Genomic DNA, 21649 nt, shown 5'->3' with positions numbered 1-21649 from the left:
GTAATTATTTACCTAGCAGCTCTCAGGGAGCAGAACATGTGTAGTTAACACAGGTCTTTCTGCTTTATAGACTCTCCGTGCTTATGGATGTTGTACGTGCTTCCAGCTCAGTGATTGCTGGAATAGGGAGATGCAACTAGTTATTTTTCATATGTATATAGATAGATATGAATATATATATATAGTTTGAGTTTGTATTTTTTATATACACAGCTTGGAATTCAGCTCACAAAGAATTTCTTGGGAGCCAGGAGCTGGAAAAAACCACATGATGCTCTTCAAAGGGAATTTAGGGAGAGTGGGGCTCAGCTGCACCCAACGCTGAGTTCAGCCCACTGCCAGGCAGACAAAATATGTCCTGGGAGTCGCGTGACAGAGGAACGTGACCCAGCCAGGTCTGCTGAAATAAAATGGGCTAAGGCAGGCTGCAGAAGACTTTGTTTTAAGCCTGCTTCTTAAACAAAGACTCTCCAAAGGGGTTAGAGATGGACAGGGTGTATCTGGCTTTATTATATTTGTTCAACACATCAAATGCGTTCACTGAATGATGACACTCTGCTTATTAGAGCAGCAACCAAACAAGCCTGCTGGCTTGCCTGAGTTTATGGAAGATGAGGTTAGAAGAGAATGCAAAGCCTATATTGAAGAAACATTGACAGGGTGTTTGCAATTCAGGGGAGGAGGGGGGATGGACTGGGAGCAGAGGTTATCAAAATGCCTCTGTGAGGCTACACTGAGTTAATTCAGTGCTGATGGTTTTTGCTGGTTTTAATTTGTAGCTCTGATGTTCTAGACAAATGTCATAAACAGTTTTTTCCTTCATCCCACAGTCACTACGTTACAGGGGTATTTATCTCAGGAATAGAAAGGAAATATTTCAGCTAACCATTCTTGAGAGACAGCTATAGTCCCAAAGCAAAATAACATCAAAATTTCCAGATGCTCATATCCGGAGCCTGAATTGGGTTCAGTTCCTGCTCTGTGGCAATACCTTTACATTTCTTTAAGACCTTTCTTTGATGAGTATTAAAATACTATGCAAATATTAATCTACCATGATTTGCAATATCCTGCGAGGTAAGTACTGTTGAACCTGCTTCACATCTGGAGAGAAGCAATGCCCATATGAAGCTGCTTATGCAGAGGTCACAGGACACATTTTCTTTTAGACTCTTTTTCTGTTTTAATCCAAAAATTGTCAGTCAACCCTTCCCCCCTGCCCCCCACATTTTTGGGGCATGACACCGAAATACATAAGCCAAGCCTTCCCAAGATCTACGTAAGTTTGAACCCAGGGTCAAGTCTCACCTTGAGCCCACATCAACAATTTGTGTAGGACAACACTATAAATGCCGGGCAGTCTTCCACGGACCTGTGAGCATTACCTGCACATGGAGCAGGGTGTAGCATCCCCAGCTCTCTACTGAAACACCTGAAATAACTGGTTTTAAAAAGGCATGCAGAGAACAGCTGCAAAATTAGGCTTTTAAATCTGAAGACTGCATCTGCCAGAACTGTGACTTCTTCCTGCCATCACACCGAACCTGCCCAAGGCAGATGCCTCTCTCTGTGCCTTGTAATTCTTATCCAGCATTATCTTATCTGGAGCTATTACCCTGCAAAATGCTACATTATTTCCTTACTGCCTGAAGGTAGCTCAGACCTCTCTCCTCATTAAATTATGGCAACCACAGGAGAAAGTGAAACAGGTCAACCACTCACTGTCTGGGATCGCGTGCGGGCAGGACGATTCATGCAGTGGGGCACACGCAAGTGCTGCTGTTGGAGTGTGAAGCCCCGGGCAGGGACCTCAGAAGAAAAGAGCCTGGACACACACAGACTTTAAGCTCAGCACAGAAATGCTTATTCTGTCAATAATTTTTTCTTAGCAAAAAAATCTTTTGTTCTAGTTTTCCTTAATTCCATAGCATTGCTTTTTAATGATGCACGGATTGGTCAAGTAAGGCAAAATACATGAGAAGGAAAGACTTCCCCTTTCCTAAGTTCCACGAGTTTTGGGGGATCTCTTTGCCCCCCATAAGCAGGAAGAGACGCCCAGGAATTTATTTTCTGATGCTCACCTGGGACAAGGTATGACTTTACCTGGAATACTGTGAGGATGGCGGCAGGGAAGGTATCAAAATTAGTGGTTGGTGTTTCATCCTGGAAATTAAATCTAGAGAGAAGTAAGAAATAAAAACAAGAGCAATAAGGGACAAACAACTCTCATGCAGTCTCGTAATACCTTGTAACCCGAGTCAGAGAGCAACATTTGTTCCACCTGGTAATAAGACCCCAGGCAACCACAGCGGGGAACACAACGTCTCGGAGAAGATGCTTAACAGAACTATTAGCAGAAACTCAATTTTATTCCTGGAGAAAATTCTGATGCCCAAAATTCATTTTCACCCACAATTAAAATGAACAATCAAAATCTCAAATGATTTTGCAGAACAAACCATTCCAAGAAGTTTCTGCCATCAAGTGTAAAAGTCAAAAGTGAAATTGCTCTCTTACTAGATCATTTCATTTTAATATTTCAAAGATAAAATAGCGATTGATTGGAAAAAAATAAATCATGTTATTTCATTTCAAAATTTATGCTGGAGTTTAAATGGTAATACTGTGATATTTCTTGCTGCAAAATACATCACAACTGGCATTTCTAATGAGAAAAATCAGATTCAACAAAACTATGTTTTCCAGCAGAAAAATATTCCAAGTAAATAAATACACTGTCTGTCACCCTGGCTGTCAGGGAAAGAATTTGCCTTTCCCCTAACAGTCAAGAGACTGCTGTCTCCCCCAGCCCTAATTTCAGAGGTCTGGGTGTACATGGGGACCATGGACTAACATCAGAGATTCAAATTAGAGTTACCAGAAAGAATTCAGCTCCAGGTAAAACACCAGAACAGGAGCTATTTTCCTATAAAACAGAGACCACTTCTCAGCAGCTCAGACAGACTGACATCTGCACCCAATATGGAAATCTTTCAAGCCCTGCAGCCCCTCCCTCCCTTATGCATTCCAGGTGATTGCTTTCAGATTACCCCTGACAGGACAATGATTAATTAGACTTACTGTCCTCCAAAGAGCTGCATCCCCAGCAAAGCAAACACCACAATGAACAGGAACAGCAGGAAGAGTAAACTGATGATGGACTTCATAGAGTTCAGCAAGGAGACCACCAGATTCCTCAGGGAATTCCAGTACCTGCGTTGGAGATCAGAGCAGCCAAAAGATAACGTGAGTGGGAGAAGAGCCTTTGGTGAGAAACTAATACGATCTATTTTCTTATAAAAAGGAAAAGAATGGCAAGGAATATCAGATTCTTTAAATTCCCCTCTATGATTGGAAAATACAGCTCTCTGAGTGGCAAAATCTCTTGTAGCATCACAAGGGCAGAGATGGTCACCTCGGTGCACGTGTACCCATGCAGCGCAGTCTCTGCAGTGAAAGTGTTTGGTTTAGTTTCTCCGTAACCCCTTTCCTGGTATAGATTTCGACCTTTCTGCATCTTCTCATCCGGCACGGCAGTCAGCAGGGGTGTCAAAACCAATGATGTATCAATATCATCAAGGTGAGCCTGAATGTGGGGACAGTCAACCCCTCCCTTCAAAAGACACAAATCAGGAATAGACAGATCATTTCCACCAGAACGTCTTTGAGGTGTGTCCTTCCAACTTACCGAACGCCAGTATCCACAAGTGGAATGAAACTCCCACATGTTTAGACATTTCTGTAGACATTTGACACACACATTCATGCACAGCGATGTCTACAGTGTGGGGTAATTCAGCCACATGGTTTAAGCATCCAGGACTGAGCAACCACCTTGGAGGAAGAAAACTAATCTGGGACATTAACCCCAACACAGAAAGAGCGAATGGCTCAGCCCGGATCCTGACTGACACATCTAAGGTGCATCTGGCCAGATACTGAAGTTAGTTTGCTTTTATGTCCCCCGTCCCCCAAGATGGCTCCTGGCACACTCACAGGCAGGCATGACGGAGAGGGTGCTCAAGAAACAGCTCTCTTTCCTGGCTTTATTGCCCTGCTGAAAACAGGCAGGGAGCATTTATATTAGGAAAGCTAATGAAACAGAAAATGCAGAAAGAGCTATTAAGTAGAGGAGCTCTTTGACAATCTCCTTTTGGACAGACAGGCATTTGGAACAAGGAGGCTGGAGCACGCAGTAAGAAATGAGCAATTTTAGAGCCATTTCACATGTCCTCTCTTAAAAGTTTTCAGTCTGAGATCATGGGGGAAATTTTTCTCTCTTTTTCTCCATCGAGTTCTCTTGTTTCCACCAGCCGGCACTGGGAGCTGCCATCCAGAGGTCACTCTCCACAGCAGCATGCTCTACCACCCTGCCCTGTGTGTCCTCCAGCTGCAGTTTTGGGGACAGACCCAGGCACTGAGCTCCCTCCTGCAGTGCAGCTGTGGGTATCCAGCAGAAGGAAGCCCATGGATTTGTCTGATCTGCTGATGGGGAGAGAAGCTCAGAGCTTGAGTCAGAAGAGCAGAAACACCATCCTTTCTCTTCTCTTTGTCTTTGTTTTCCTCTTCCTTCCCCCGGGGTGTAGCTGCAGGGACTGAACCAACCCACTTTTCTCCGTGCTGAGGATGATGTAGGCACATTCATCCCAGGAGAAGCAGGATCTTGCACTCCCAATTGCACCCATTCCAAGAAAAGTTATGTCCATAATACAGTGACAGAGGTTTCAGGAGAAACTTTGGTCTCTCAGGAGAATATCTTCAATTGAAAAAGTTGCATGCAAACCTATTCAGGGTTAGCCCCTAAGCAAAAGGGTCTGAGCTGCTCTCCTTGGAGGAGGAGGAAGGGTTTGCTGATCAAACAGCTCTCCCCTGCTTGACACAATGGCTTCAGGCAAAATCTGCCACAAGCAAGGGGTTCACACGTCGCAGTTAACACAACCAGACACAAATACTTGTGGAGGCTCTGTCTTGTCCTGGAATAGCTCAGCACCAAACCCTGCCTGACTACAGAGTGCCAGGATATAATGAGTTGCATTTCTACAGATGCCAGTCCCCATTCAGTTCCATCATGACAGGAAAACATGTGAAGCTGTTTTCTCCTTGTCCTCCTCACTGAATTTTAGCCCCTCTTAGGCTGCATCCCCTCATAGTGCATCCTGCAACCTTTCAGACTGGCTGTAATTTAACTTTTTAACTATTGCATCGCTCTGCTGTCTGCAGTCACACCGAGCTGGGACATATGAATCAAAAGGTCTAATACCATCAATTATTCAAAGCAGGGGGACTGCAACTGGCTTCTGTTAAACACAGAAGCAAAAAAAAAAAAAAAAACCAAAAAAAACCAGGGCAGGGAGCTTCACAGAAAAATTGCTATGAAAGAGATGGAAAAATGGAAAAAGAAAACTACTGAGAGTCAGGACGTTTTCACAGTAATGACTGTAATGAGAGTGGGTGGGCAGCAATCTGCACCCGGTGCCATCGCTTTGGTCACTCTCCGGGAGTTATGTTGGGACTGAGCTGTGCAGCTCAGGCACTGGGCTAACGTGGCCCAGCACAGCTGAGATCCCCCCGGGTGAGCTGGGGGGACCTAGCTTCTGGTAACGCAATGAACGCACTTCTGTCATGTCAGGTGAAAAATGCACATAGTTAGGTCAAGGGAGCTTCAGCATCAACGGGGTGAGAATTTCACTTGCTGTCCTGAGAAGGGGGAGAGCACTCGCCTTGCTCCGTGATATGTTTTGTTAAGTTAAATCTCAGGCTTCATCCCTTTGTTATGTTGGCTAAAATCCTGAATAATCAAAACTCACAAAAAGATCATTTTAACCAGCAAAAATGTCCAAAATTTTGAAGAAGCACAACACGCAATCAGAATAAAATTAACAGCTGACAATTAATTGCTATGACTATGCCAAAAACCTGGAGTTCTCCATAAATTAGATTAGTGCAAAGGTAGACTGTAGTGACATTTCTGGGGCAGGTGCCCACCTATTTTGCTGGACATTTACAGAACTAATGTTTCCAACCCCTTTGTGCCACAGTACAACGAACAACACAGTATCACACACAAATCTTGGATCTGCATAATGATTAGCAGATACAAATCAGCAAACCCTACAGCGCTAACAAAACCTGTGCATTTGAATAGCTGTGAAAGTACCTGGTTACTTCAGATGCCTGTTTTGCACAAATGCAATAAGTTGTTCTTTATCTATCTGAGGTGGCTGGGGTTTTTTTTGGAGGGAGGTGTTATTCTTCCTTTCATTACTTTAAGCCAGGAACAAGTAAGAGGAAAGGAAAGAGGAGAGATTTGAGGAGGCAATGGTGTAAAAAAAAAAAAAAAAAAGGTGGAAAACAACAGCAGAAGTACCTAAATATGTCATCAATTTCCATACCACAATTTTGAAATCCTGCAGAAATTGCACTAGATGGATTTATAAATTGCACAGTAGCTGTTTGCTAATGCCAGCACACATTAACACAGTGCATGAGCATGAAAACAGCTGAGAAGCTGTTGCAACCCAATTCTAGTGAAAATTCAACTTCACAGGTCATGACTGAAAATCTCAGACATTCCCAGACCAGACACAGCACAGGCAGCAGCAACACACTTCATATCTGTGTCAACACAGTGGTTCAGGGACCAAGATTTAGCAATAACGGGTAGCTCAGTATTCCAGTTTCTAAATACTTAAGGAACTATCACCAGATCAGCAGCAAAGGACAGTGGGTAGTTGGTGGGGCTTAGAAAGTAGTTAAGAAACTTTTCTCTCTTACCACAAGAAATAAGGGATGACCTCACAAGATTTTTCTTTCAAGCAAGCTTAAAAACAAAGACAAGAAGGATGTTCTCATGCAGCTCATCACGACACTGTGATGCCCTCTGCCCAAGGGTAGACAAACCTGTACATGAGGCTGGGGAAAGGGCTGTTAAAAGTCCTTGTGGATTCGAATACAGACTCAGGAACTCCCTAAACTTTCACCTGCCAGATACCCTGACTGCCCAGCCAAGGAAAGGGCAGTTCTGCGTCTGCACTTGTCTTCTGCTCCTCCCCCCATTAGGGCCATCCAACATTGGGATGCTAGGACAGACAAGTCCTTTGTGCCAGCGAGTACAGGGTCTTTGGGGAGTTGGTTTTTGTTTTTTCATTTTTTTTTTCTTTTTCCAGGTGTGGAAAGCACTACTATTTGCTGTGGGGCTGGTGATACAGATTTCATATGGTGCTAAAAGTCTGATGAGAGCAGAAAGGGAGCTGGACTTACTTTGTTACTTTGAAAATCCTCAGCAGTCGAAGCGCTCTCAATACGCTGATGCCGAATGAGGTACCTGGTTTCACTGCAGCCCAAATAACTTCAAATATACTTCCCACAATGACCTGCAAGAAAAGTCCATTTCACATAAGGCAAAACTTCTGCTTAGTTCTTTGAGGTGCTTCTAGAGAGGCCGAGGCCAGAACAAGAATCAGAGCTTGGGCTGTGATGGTTTTCTTATGAAGGCTTCAGCAAAACCATGAATTAGCCAACAGCACTGAAAAACCTTGTTCCAACTTTCTACATTCCAGACTAAAAAAGAGCAATACCTAGAAACGGGACAGAGGCATAGGAGATCACAGATAGAAACTTTTCATTTTCTTCTCTAGCAAGCAAACTACCTTAAAATAACCTTTTTTTGAAGGACACTGTAATCATTTATTTATTTTTTTAACGCTAGCTCAACTGCAAATGCCAACACCTCATTTTCCCAACCCATGCAGTCGGTCTGTACAGCCTGCAGAGACGCAGGGGGACGCTGCTCTGTCCTCCCCTTCCCATCAGAAGCACTGAAAGTCTTCACCCACAGCACTGCAGAACAGTGAAGCATTAGCTCTGGACAAGATCTACCAGAAAATTCTGGCAACTGAGAGTCTTTAGCAGAGCGATTAAGGTAATAGTTATTAAGAGATCCTGTAAAGCCTCCAGCATGCACATCCAATCATCTGCCAGGCCTTCGGCCTCAGCTTATTGAAAAAATTGCCCCAAATCAAGGTGTTTTTTTAAGTTTTGTTTTGTCTGTTTGTTTGTTTTAAGGCTGTCAGAGAATTAACCTCAAGTGATAAAGAAATCTTCTCTGAAATCCTTTATTACAGAAAGGACAAAATAGTAATGGGTTAAGCACAATTGTAAAGGGCAATTATATCCACACAGGTTACTGCACAGTTAATAAGAGAAGACAGGCATTTTGCTGCTAATTGCTGTTACTACTTGCATTAACTAACATTTCAGAGCTCCCATGGACCACGGTTCCCAGTTGCACAAAGCACACCATAAACACATTATCACCGGACCCCAGCAAGCAGCTGGTTTGTGTTGTGAGAGGGAGTGTTAATGGGAAGTCAGGGCAGCAAGGCCATGTCTGAATACCTGAGCACTGCTAGGAGATTCAGCAGCCTGGAAACCCCTTTCATAAACAGAAACCTGGATGTCTTTTGAAAACTACAGCATTGTTTGCAGCTGCTCTGCAAGAAATACCGTACCCTGAGCTTCAAGAAAATGTGGTGGGAAAGGGAGATACACAACAGTTGCTCATCCAATTTCTCCCATCAGAAAAAGAAGGAACTAAAACTTCTCTCCCACAGTCTACCACTCTTGGGAATCCCTCACAAATCAGCAAAATCCTTTCCTTAGACCCTCCACGTGTTACACTGATAATTAGGTTTCCTGGCATCTCAACGTGGCCTCCTGGGAACTTGTTTCACATGAGACCCCACTGGACTGTTTCTCCCAAGACTGATGTTGCTCTGATTTGTTGTTTTACTTTTTGCATTTGAACAGTTTCATTTGATGGTTTGTCAAACTAAACTGACTACAGATCTGTGTGATGTTCCAGTGGGGGTGAAGTAGCTGAATTAATTCTGGGGGTTGGAAGGTGGGTGAGGAGAAAGAAACATAGTGAGAAGTAGGATCCTTATGGATTCTCTAAAGGAGGAAGAATTAGAAACCGATCAACAGCTTTACCTCCTGGGAAACACTTGGCAAAGCTTATTGCCAGCGCTGCGCTCACCATAGCATGGCACAAAGCAGAGAGACCCAGTAGGTTTATCTCTTGCTTAGTGCAAGCTCCTAAATCACCTGTACATGCTCTTCTTGTTGTGGAAGGCACATCCTGGATACAAAGATCCAGGGAAATTGGCAGCCAACATAGGGGTAAGCTGACTGCAGCTCAGAGCCTACCTAATCCACTGGTGAAAGACATCGATCTAGTGTTTGTCACTGGACAATGCAAACAAGGCAACAATACCCTTAAAAGCCTAACTAGACAATATTGTTTGGCTGCCAGATGTCTTGGACTCAGCTTACAGAAGCTGGGGTCTTCGGGCATGCACTGAACTTAGTGAAAGCTGAGTGTCAGCCCCCTTGCATTCTGTGGGCACACTCTTTGTTCCAGCCTTTGCAGGACATCTTGCCAGCACAGTTAAACCTTTCCACGGGTTGGCTGCCTTCAGTCGAGGGGAGCCTCTCTGCCCCTCAGATTAGGCACCAACTCTGACTGTGCAGACATCCCATTATCTTACGTTATCTGTGTTATTTGTGCTCTGGTTTCCTTTCCTGACAGTTAGAGACTGTGCATTATCCTTTGGGCTATGCAGCCAGAAAGAGTGGCACAAGTGTTTTCAATGCTCTGAGCCACCACCAGCTGTGATGGACACTCCAGAGAGGAGAGTCCCACACTTGGTGCAGCCCAATGCACCACTTCAGTCTGTTGGATACAGGTGATTCTTGGGTTGGGTGGTCTAATCTCAAAGTCTATTTAACTCTGAGCTTTCCTGCTGACACTGCCAAAAAAAGAAGTCGGTTCTACCTGTAGTCTTGGATTTAAGAGTAGTCACTTACTGGAAGCAGAGCTGAAGCAGGGAATTTTGCTTCATGAGGGAGAAGAATCACTCCCAACATTTTGGCAGATAAAGACTAGAAATGGCAGATTAAATCTTGGAGAGAAGGGCTGGGTGACATACACAATGACCTGAACTGTTTTCCTATTGCCCGTGACTGTATCATAAGCTTCCTATCTGGTTTGTTAAAGAAACTTTACAGACTAGTTCTCACTCTGGGATGCAGTGCTCAGCCCACACTAAAGGTAAAAGAAGCAGAGTTAACCTCTGTGAGGACAGATTACAGTCTAATAGCTTTTAATGAATAAATTAACCTCTATATGCAACTTCCTTTGTTAGACCGAGTCAAAACTGGCCCCACTACTCACACTTCAAAGCTGTAGTTTTAGCACAAAGGGGAAAGCCTGTACTTCTGCAATAAAAGGACGTGAGTTATTGCCTTTCTGTCATCTAATCATGCGTTTAGACTTCTACTTCTGGGCACTCATGTCTGAAAAGTGCTGCCTATGTATCCTGAGGTAAAGGCCATTAAATGTATGATAGGGGAGATGAGCAATAAGATGTGTGGGTTTTTTGTCTTTCAATCACCTCATTTAAATGGGAGAGAGAACCTCTCAGTAATCAGAGAATTTACTGGTGCTGATGCTGAGAACACCCTGTTGCTTGCCGAGGAAATGAAACCCCCAGCTGTCACATTTCTCCAAAAAGGATGATAACTAGGGGAAGCTTAATGTGTTTCACTGCAGCTAATTTATACAATGACTGCTCCCCGCAGAAGACACACTTACAGCACCATTTCCCATGGATTCCCATACTCACCCTTAAATGCCCAACCCCACTGAATAACAGGAGAGCCACAGACTTCACCCACACAGCTGAAGCCTACTCACCCCAAAGTCAAAGCAGTTGAATGAAGAGTGGAAGTAATTTCTTGGCCCCAGTCCATACATCTTCAAAGACATCTCAGTAAGGAACAGACCCAGAAAAACAAACTCTGCGAAATCTGGAAACAGGAAAAGAGATTAAATTAGTCCACAAGACCTCGGTAGGCAGATCTCTTCATGTGGGGAACAATGGCAATTTTTCACAACACAGACTGCCTCCTGCCAGAAGAAAATCCCTTTGCAAAAATAAACAAGACCCTGAGGACATTTTCACATAATTATTTCTATATGTACATGAACTGTATTCAGCCTTCAAGAACTGTGAAGGCAACATTTCATGTGTACTGTGGGAAGGTTGTTATGGGCATTAAATAATAATCTCATCATCTTTGTAAAGGAATTTCAAAAGAAAGCTCTGCATCTACTATTTCTAAGGTCTTAATTTAATTGCACAGATAATGTTTTGCAAATGTGTGTTTGGGACTTCTGTACCTACACAAGACAGGCACTTTTGGGAGTGGGGTGTAAGCTTTTGTAACATCCTCTCATGATAAAAATACCTCCATACCCAACAGAACTGCTGCCTCTGAGAGCTCATAGTCAGAGGTGTTGTGTCTACTGTTAGCACATAGCCACATTTATTTTTATTATGCCTTTCTAACCATATAATTATGGAAGAGCAAGTTCTGTTTCCTTCTGCTTCACATATCACAGGCAAATAGGCTGTGAAACTTTTGATGGGAAAATTTATCACCTATGATGAAACAAAGGGCAGAAAGAACATAGCTGGAGACTTCCATTTCCAGATCAAGTTTTTAGGACTTGAAGCTACAGAAAACACTGCCTTTGGCATTTTAAGTCATACAAGTTTAGATCTGGAGGCCGACAAGCAACAGCAACAATGGAATGTTAAAAACAAACACGAAAAGGGAAAAAACCCTCTACACTACCAAAGCAAACCAAATAGTGTAAGACAAACCTCTCCCTCTAGAGAAAAGATGAGGAAAAGAATCAAACTTCTAAGGGTGGAGATTAATCACATTGCTTAGTGCAGTACGGAAGGTTCTTGGGTGCTGTAGCAGCACAGGTGCTACAGGAAAGTCATCTTCTGTAATTTCAGTTTTATTTTTCCAGGAATGATAAAGACAAAATGGTGTCAAACTTTTCTCGAAGGTGCACACGGACAGACAAGGGACAACGGATACAAGTTGCAACAAGGAAAATTTCAGGTAGACAATCCTGAATCCCAAGTGCTTTGTACACCTGCTGCAGCTTCAGCTAACCAGTGTGGGGAAAGAGAGAGGGGGAACGAGGGTCTTGTCAAACCGCACGGCTTTCACTCCATCCACTGCCGTGCACACTCATATTGAGTGAGCGCAGCTGGCCCAGGTCTGTCTCACATTGTTGTTTGTCTTTTGAAATTGCTTGAAAAATGACAACTTATTATCAAAAAATAAAAAGGGGTTTAAATTTTAAGTGAAAGACAGGCATGAAATATCATGGGCATAAAGTTAACTGAAATTCCGGAAGCATTAACTAGATGAGAAAGGTTTTATTAACACTTCAGTGAGGAGTCTACAAAGACACTTCTGCCAACATTTGCAATAGGGGAGAAAATACCAGGAGGGTATTAATTATACCATGGAACCTACTCTCCTTGAAAATAGGAGCAATATCGTTAAAGGAGACTATCAAGGGCAAAGCATTCACATTTGAGGAATAAGATGATAACGTATGAGGTCTGCAGACTTCTCAGCCTATTTCCTACCAAGAGGTAGGCTCTATCTGCTGGATCTCAGTGCTCAGGGGAAGGCATGGTCACATGAAGGAGCAGCACACCTCCATCTCCCTTTGAGCTTGGAACTTGCTAGGAGAAGCATGTTCACACCTGCACCGTGCTACAACTTTTCTCTCCTTTCTGACATCAGACACAACAGCTCAGTGAGTGAGCGGTTCTTTCCAACACAAGGGATCCCAGAGTTATCTGCAGTTCCACTGGCACTCCATCTGACTATACGAGTGCAGAGGGTGCGAGAAAGGGACCAGGTGAACCAATGTCAGGCATAAAATGAGATGGCTGACAAGTCCAATAATATAAAAATACACAATTTTTTAAAAACCTTTCTTTAGTGGTATTGAATTTCCTTGGATGTAATTAAAAGATCACAATTGTGAAGTAGTAAGAATGGTAAGATCCTTAATTATTAATAGCTAGCACCACAAATCAGAAGTTTAAACTAGCTTCCAGACCATATCCTGAACTTCCATTCTGCACCCTATATACTTTGTAAATGGTAAGAAACAGAAGGCAAAACTCCCCCAATAAAACAGATGCATCTTCTCTGGGTGTGGAAGAATTTGTGCTGCTGCTGTCACCTGTATTTCAGTCATTATTAGCCCAGAGGGAAAGCTTGCAACAGAGTTTGTGTTGACAAGAGCCTCTCCCTTGCTGGGGAGTTATCACTCCCATCTTTGGTTTCATACTCAGCAGAGCTCAGCAAGCCTGACGGTGCTTATTGGAAGGACTTCAATGTAAAGTCTCCCTATCACAAGGATTGATATCAAACCAATGCCTTGAAACCGGTGGCCTTGCTTAGTTAGCAGACGAAACCATAGGGAGGGATTGTAGATCAGACCTACAGAAAACATTGCACAACCTCCACCTGCTTCATATCTCGCTCCGACAGAGAGATTCTTATCCTCTTATCTATCCACCAGACTCGTCTTGAAGTTACATTTCAGGTATGCCCCATCTTCTTTCACAGAATAACAAAAAATGCTATATAGGGTTTTTTACTGTCATTTTCACCAAGAGATCTCAGCACACTTTGCCAAGACAATTACCATCATTTCAAAGGAACAAAAAGGAGGAAAGAAACAAGGATTAATGTTCAGTCACCCACCCAGCAGAAGTATGAACAAAAGCCAGGTATTAACAAGTGCAGTGTTCCATCATCGGATCGACACATCCTGCTAATGCACATGCAAAACCACAATATCATAGAAGGAAAAAAGCTAGCAAATGCCCCAAGTAAAACAGAATCAAAGAATATTTGATTAAACAAAACAAACCAACAGGAAACATTAGAAACTCAGAACATACAAGAAACAACTTCCTGCTGCTCTTGACAGAACCACCCAACTTGACCTTTCACAGCTGATGACTTCCATCTAGATCAGAGTTCAAGAAAGGCTCTAGCTATATTGATAGCTATATTTCAGCAGCTACCTGATGCTACAAATCATAGTACTGTGAGAACAAGGGATGGAAGCAAGGAAAATATGGACATAGTGAACTCCTGGGGCAGAAGGAATTGGCTTGGAATGAATCAGCTTCTCCAGCGGACAGATCAGAAACACAATTTCTTCTGACGTGGCTCTGACCGTATAATTGAAAAATGCAATTTTGTTGTTTGGACCTCCTGGTATTCAGACCTCACATGTAATTTAATCTGCCTTAAGCAGAAGCATTTTGTAATGTGATTTAAGGAAAAAAGTTTGATACAAATACTCTTATTTAATTTCAAATTTGTGCTATTGGCAAAGGCCATGCTAGGATCTTTTTGCCCCATATGTTTGAATTAGATAGTTAGCAGCTTTTTTTTTGTCAATCACCCATGGATTAATTCCATTTCTGCCCTGTCTCCAAGACCAATGTCATTAGGAGCAGGTGCCATGCCTGATGCTTTCGTTTCCTCTCTTCATCCTCCTTGCACATTAAACCAACCAGGAGGAGAACCTCAGTGAAGTACAACTTCCTCCTCTTTGACAAAGCAAACATGAATTGTTCAGCAGACATAAATAAATATGCTTGCTTCAGAAAGCCTTTTCCTCACAATTGCAAATGTTGCATATTTATATCCGGAGGGAGTTGGCTATCTACTTCAAAGGCAAACACATCAGCATCAAAAAAGGGCTAATTGCACCAAACACATGGTTCAGCATTGCACGGCACACAGGCAAGACATTCTCAGGCCATAATGGCTAAAATTCTAGTTTCAAATATTGTATTTATCAGAAAGGAGACATTCTGGATCTTGTTTTTAGACAGATAGAAATTTAGGAGCAAGGATCACTGTAGTGTTAGCTGGAGAAAAATGGAGAGTGCTGCCTCATGAAGGGCAGCCACAGGAAAAGAGAAGCCTGGTGAGAGGGCTCCCTAAGTGAAACCTCACTGATCCAATCCTAAAATCTTCTCACTGTGGTCCCTAAAGCCCACCCCATGGAAGCCAGAGAGCTCTGGTTCCAGCCTTCTTCCACAGCTTAGCCAGAGGAAGAGGAGACCACCACCAGCACCATCTCTGCTGGCCTCCTGCACAGCACAGGGCACACAAATGCATTCAGCTGCTTCCACATCAGGCGTGCAACTTCTGCTCAAGCTATAGCATGTATTTTAAAAAGGCACAGTCCTGACTGAAAATCTCTTAACGCTGCGCCTTCACTGTGTGCCCACATTATGGATTTTGTTGGTTTGTTACCCTCAGTTGAAGATGCATCTTTGCTGCTACTACATCTCAGTGATGCTTTTCTAGGCTAAATTACAGAGTTGTCTTCTGATAGAAGTCTCTTCTTTCTGAGAATACTGGCAATGGTGAAAATTAACGCAAACAACAATCATGGGTGGCTGCATGAAATATATACTTTGACAGGGAACTGCAACTTACTTAACTGACGGTCCATGCGCTTCAGTGAGCAGAACATGCCATGTGTCCATGTGCAGCATGAGAAAACTCCTATTGCAATTTGACAGTGGAGTCCTTTCCACACAGAGAAGGGAAATCTCTGATCTAATTTCAGCATAATTATGGGGGCATAAAGTATGTTCTGTTATTCATCATACCCCAAGAATTCAAAGAATTTCTCATCAACTCTTTCAACAAGACTGGAGAAATCCCAAGCCCCTTTCTAAAGCTCCTACAGTTCCTTTTCCAAAGCAGTTGCAGCAATACGGAATATCAAGCAGAGAAAGCTAATCAGAACAATTCAAGAACAGAAAAGTTAAAAGAAAAGACCAAGGGAAAAATAAATCAATGCAGACCCGTAGGCTTTTACCAACTGTTCTTTAAGTAAAATTAATTTGTAATGTAATTAAACTTTTCCCCAGAGGGACAGGTATAATTGAATTAGAGGTGCCTGGGTAGAGTTTCAGGGTTTAGCAGATCCTCCCAGACATTACCACGCTGCTCTCCCACTGCTATAGTTCACAAAACTCCTCAGAAGTGCATTTCTAAGCACCTTCCATGAAACAACATAACGAGTATTGGCTACTTCTCTCTTGCTCTAAATCAGACTAGTCAAGTCCTGCTCCTCTATAGTGAAGTTCACTCATCATGGATTAACTTCAAAGCCATTTTTAAACTCTGTCACTCTTACAGTTAAAAGATTTTGCCAAGCATTTCCAGGAGCTGTTTAAAATCCCCCGGTTTTGTGATATCTTGTTCTGCCTATATCTAATGGATTTGTGCACAAATCTTGGGCAGAACAGGGCTTTCAGGGAGCACTCCTTGAGGGATAAACCATAGCTGGGCTCATTCACAAATGTGTTTACCGCAGGGTTAATCATGCTGGCTGTGGTTCAGTGCATCAGGAGTGAGAGGAGCCTAGTCCAGTCTTACCATGACTGGAATAACAAAACAACCAGTTAGTCCACGCAAAGTCCCATGTAACTTAAGGCATAAAATATTCCCTGCATTCAGTATTGAACTTTAGATTAGTAGGAAAGATTATGCTATGAAAACTATATCATACCCCAGGAAAGCAGGCAGAAGCCTTTAGGTCATTATCAATGCAAAGACAGGCATGAATACAATACTACAGCTCATCGTCCTGAAAAGCTGGGAGGTTTGGAGGTACAGGACTGGTTTAATTTAAGAGGTTGAACTTGTAAACCTTTTCAGTGGACAATTCTCAGAAGCTTTTATTTCTAAAATTACGTTAAAATAGGTTTCTTCCCAGAGTTTCCATTATGCTATGCCGTGAGACAGATCAGAGACAATCCTCCCCAGAATGAACCCAAGGGCACCTCTGCTTCTTGGCTTGGAGAAAACTATCTTTGGAAAAAACAAACAAACAAAACAAGAGAAAATCATGCAAAGTATCTTAGAATTTCCATTACAACCATTCATTCTGCATCTCTGGCTTTTATTCTGTATGTCACGGTGGCTAATCTTGTACCCCTCCGTTTAAAGACCCAATGCTTATACCTATATGAGAACATCCACAAAACCTATGATTCCTCAGATATTCTGATTTTGTCTGTGCCTCACCACTGTGTTGCCCTTCAGTGTTATTTCCAGCAGTGTTTATCTGTAGCTGCTAGTATTTCTTTTAGTGAATCTAAGGGATTGCTCTGTGACCCACCTGTCCAGGTGTTTGCTTATTGACAAAGGACACTCAAGTCTTACAGTAAATGGCAGTGCAATGATGTAAAGACATATAAAGGGCAGACGAGACACAGGAAAGCACCTATAGCAGGGAGGATGTTGAGTAGGTAACTCTCAAGAACGCAGGGTTCTTTGGTGTTTTTCTGACTTTTCCGTGAAAAATAAGTCAATGGGATCACTCTTTGTTAGCCAGGTGGTACCCTAGCACCAAGAAATTAAAGTGTGCTATCCAAGTGTTTCTGAAACTAATTCACAATACTGGGTGTTATGGACACATGCAGAGCTCCTGAAAGAAGGATTCACCCCAACCCCTGATGCCAGGCACAACACAAGTTCAACCTTTCCTGGTTTTTTGTCTTCAGCTGAGATAGGTCGGGATCCTAATTTGTGGCCTCTGTCCCAGACAAGTTTCCCAGCTGGGGGTGTACCTTTCATTCTGATCAACAAAAACATTGCTTCCAGCTCTCATATGAGCATTAAGTAGAAGTTGCTGGCTCACAGATTTCCTTATGTTCTCTTCGAAAAGTTACTGTATAAGGTGTTCCTGAAAGTGAGTTTGAAAATCTGAATCCTTCTTTTTGGACTTGAAAGACTTAAAGTGTTTTGTTTTGGTTTTTTTTCCCCTAGACATTTAGTTCTAATTCAAGAGGAAATCCTAAGCCTCAAACTTCTAATTACTCTGCCAATCTAGCTTATTATTTCCTCTGTTAAATTTAGGAAATGAATAAGCAGGACTAACTTCTCTGTGTAGTCTGTCTCTCTTTTCGGTCTAAACCTTGGGAAAAAAAAAAAAAAGAGAGCTGAAAGAAGTTTTTGTCCTTCTTATGCCTCTCTCATTATAGCTCCAGTTACCTGGTGGTATTAAATATTTCAGCACACATTAATAGGGAGTTTTTTGAAGTCAGAGCAGCTAGTATTCTTGACCTTTTAGGTCTATACAAAAAAACTTCAGAAGTTTGCTTCCTTAGAATAAGGTAAGGCCTGAGGATCTGGGGCTAGAAATATTTAAGTATGTAATTTATATCAAAATCAAGGAAGATTAGGTAGATTAAGTATCTTTAATGATCTAAGCCAAAATTCTTAAGTTACACTGTTTAAAATATTTTGGGGTTTTTTCCTGGTCTTCTGTTCACCTGCTCCAGAAATTTTACTTGACAAACTCTGAACTAGCCACATCCGAATATCAGGTGCTGAACAAAAGATTTGTTCCTGGTCATTTTATAGAGTCAGAAGTGGCCAATGCGATGGCTCTGTCTTCCAGAAACACACTCTCCATGCCTTCCCTTCAGAAGGAAAAACTTGCAGTGTCCCACTTTCAGTGTCACCATATTCTTACCTTACCAATTTCTACAAGTTTTCCAGCTGCAGGAGTCATAGCCTTAAGTAAAATAAACAAAAAAGCTCTGTCACTCACCTTCCACGTTTTTTTAAAGCAGGCTTTGTAAGCAAGTCTGCAACCTCAGTGTAACACTGTGACGTGAAAAGGCTCTGACTACAGAAAGCTGCCTCCATTTATTATTCATCATGGTACAAAACACTATGCAATTTAAAAAAAAAAAAAAAAAAAACAACCAACAAAAAACAAACTTCAAAAGCACTTACAGACTATCTGAAGCCTAAACTGTTAAGTGACTGGAGAAACCAAGCTAAAATAAAAGCTTTTGCACAAATATAGTATAATCTTCTGTATGGTATTATTTCTATCACTATTGCACATATTTTCTCAGAAGAGCATCATGGCATCTATCCCATCTAATCACACCATTAGTAAGGAAGGCATGATTACCAAAAAAGACCTCCCGTAAACTTGCAACCTTTTAAAGACTATGACAACAACTGCTACAAGTGTAGTGAAGCAGTGTATGATTCTATAAGCACAGATAGATGTTTTTGTCTCCCAGGTAGCACTGGCCATCGCACATGCTGCTATCCCAGGGACATCAGAACTGGAAGAGCTTTAAGTATGTCCACAACCGAAACCACCCATGGACGCAGATCAGCTGCAAGTGGCATGAATTCTGCAGTGTGCTGGCCAGATGCAGATTAGATAGAGAAACCTGCCTTCATCCAAGTACAGAGTCATTCCCCCGCTTTTCATAAAGCCTGCTACAGAACAAATCCTCCTGCCATGTTACAAGATTTATATGTGGTTGAATCTGAAGTTTCAGATAACATTTAGGATAACATTCCCATCTCAAACCACTATCATGTCCTGGGGGATTTTTTCTGAATTGTATGACTCAATTACTCTTGAGTTACTAGAACTAGACCATTAATGCATTTCTGACCCTCTTCAGAGGGAGGCGTAGGAAGCCGAAAACCAGACCTCATGGGGATGCAACAGCAGCACTCAGAGTGATCAAAAATGCAAGATCTCGTTAGAGGAAAGGTGGAGTCGCCAGTACTCACACAGCGCAGTGGTGAGCTTCTCCGGCTGGTCGTAGTGCACCATTGCAACGCAGAGCGTGTTGAGGGCGACCACGCAGAGGACGATCCAGTAGAAGCTCTGAGCTTTCACCATGCGCCGGATGAAGAACCGGAACATTTTCTCTTTCCTCCTGAAGTAGGACGAGCTCTCGTTCTTCCCACTCTTCAAACTGGCACGGGCAAAAGGAGACCCTGGCACAGAAAGAAGAGTCACCACACCACATCCCTTCAGGCAAAAGGCCAGAGGACATTCCTGGGCACACAGACCCTCTCCCAAGCACCACAAACACAGCTGAGCAGAAAGCTGGGCACATTGACTATGGGCTGAGCAAGGCCATCTCGCTTGCAATGACATCGTGACAGATGAAGGCTGGGATTTTAAAACTTCATGAATGAATGCCCAGCTCCACCATCTAAAGAAACTGGGCTTCCAATCCTTTGAAGCAATCTTGATTGCCGCAGCTTAACTCATAACTTTTGGGTTCCCAGATGACTGGAGGGACAGAAAGTACCAGACACAGTGGTATTTCTGCCCATGGTGTGGAGCACACCCTCTTGGAGCTGGGTAACTGGCAACAGGAAAGCTGGTCCCTATTTCCCCTGCTCCAAGGACCAGGCAAAGACCCAGCCCTTACTACTCAGTTGAGTGAAGTCTCCTTATTCTACTCTCCAACTTTATGTATTTCTACAGCAGAGGGCTCAATCTGTCTCCATGCATCACATTTTGGGTGCAGCTACTCATTTATATTAATTCTGCCTGTATCAGCTACATTTCAACTCCGGTCTGAAACCCTGGCAAAGAGTCAAATATTTTAACAATAGGAAGCTGATGGAAGAAATGATTTCTAATGTAAGCTCTCCCCCTGTGGTAGCAGGCACCGTTCAAACGAATGATAAAAAGGCAATCTCCTGCCAGTGCTGAGGCAGGAGAAATGAGCACACGTTAGTAAAAAACACATGCGTTTGTTGGAGTTCCTCTGCAACAGCTACAGACGCTGTTGCAAGCAGGGAAAATTGTGACTGTCGCAGGCTGTCCACTATCTGTTTCATGCTGTGCTGGCACCCCTCAGAAACTGCTAGCAAACTTTGTTTCAAGATGGTTTGTGGCAAGATAATACACCATGGCCCTTCCCGATGATGGGACAGAGTCTCCCAGCAGTTAGAGTTGACCAGGACACAGACTGTCCTGTCTTGGAGCAAACATCATAAGAGCAGATGACTTGCATGATCTCGTTGGAGATGGCTGAGTTACATGAACAAAGTGTTCTGGCTGCGGCAGCCAAATTTTTGAGTGTGCTCGCTTACATTTCAACACTTGGAAGTGGTGGGAATCTCACCCTGTTTCATCCCACAATAACATCGAACACAGCGCCCATAGAAAAGATGAAGCATCCAGATGTGACAGCAATGGGTTCTCCAAGCTCACAGCTACACAAGAGCGTGCTCTGCCGTCTCCTCAACAGGAAGAAAGCTCTCTGCTTCGTTTCACATTTCTAGCCATCCACTAACACACTGTATGCAGAGCCGGCCCTGGCCAGGCTTTGAACAAACTCCTTGCGGAAAAGCTCAGTGTGCTGTTGTTCTGTTAGCTTGATAATCCTCCCTTTGGCAGTTTTTAAAAAAAAATATCAGTCATCATACTCATCTATTGCTTTAAGACAACAAAACGAACTACAAGTTAAGATACAGACTGCACCATATCGTAATATTGTTTAGTGGGTAAAGACCTCTCAGATACTCAAGTCAGACTATACTCTCAGATTTGCATGGGAATAGTCTGCTGCCCTTTCAACCCCTCTCTGCTGGCTCTACTGATCTTCCAGGGAAAAAAAGCAACAGTATTTAAACTGATCTAATGTAGAAAACATTCCCCTCTCCAGGCTTCGCTGTCTGGCAATCAAGACAATGTCCTGTGTCTGGTACAGTGTAGAGGGTGGGAAGCCAGAAGGAGCCAGCATCTACTGCTGCACGCTTATTAGTGCGGAAAGAAAGGCTGAGAGAAGGAAAGAAAAGAATAAATGTTAAGAACAACTCCAGAGAGCACACTGGGAAGTGTTTACAACTATAGAGCTTTATAATGCAATTATAA

General features: G+C 42.8%; 1 protein-coding gene across 13 annotated transcripts in view; it reads right to left on the bottom strand.

The window, feature by feature from the left end:
• Positions 1-21649, bottom strand: part of CACNA1B (calcium voltage-gated channel subunit alpha1 B) — a 311698-nt gene that overhangs the window by 120357 nt on the left and 169692 nt on the right. For all 13 annotated transcript variants that reach the window (XM_074890994.1, XM_074890983.1, XM_074890985.1 and 10 more), the window contains 5 exons: positions 19543-19752; positions 10757-10869; positions 7261-7373; positions 3082-3213; positions 2104-2176 (listed from right to left, as the gene is read on the bottom strand). In XM_074890994.1, coding sequence (XP_074747095.1) covers positions 2104-2176; positions 3082-3213; positions 7261-7373; positions 10757-10869; positions 19543-19752 — 641 coding nt within the window. The remainder of the gene's footprint in view (positions 1-2103; positions 2177-3081; positions 3214-7260; positions 7374-10756; positions 10870-19542; positions 19753-21649) is intronic.

This window comes from Strix uralensis, chromosome 21 (genome assembly GCF_047716275.1).
Source record: "Strix uralensis isolate ZFMK-TIS-50842 chromosome 21, bStrUra1, whole genome shotgun sequence".
NCBI lineage: Eukaryota > Metazoa > Chordata > Aves > Strigiformes > Strigidae > Strix > Strix uralensis.
Note: the sequence above shows the minus strand (reverse complement) of the source record. Positions and strands in the feature narration are given on the sequence as shown.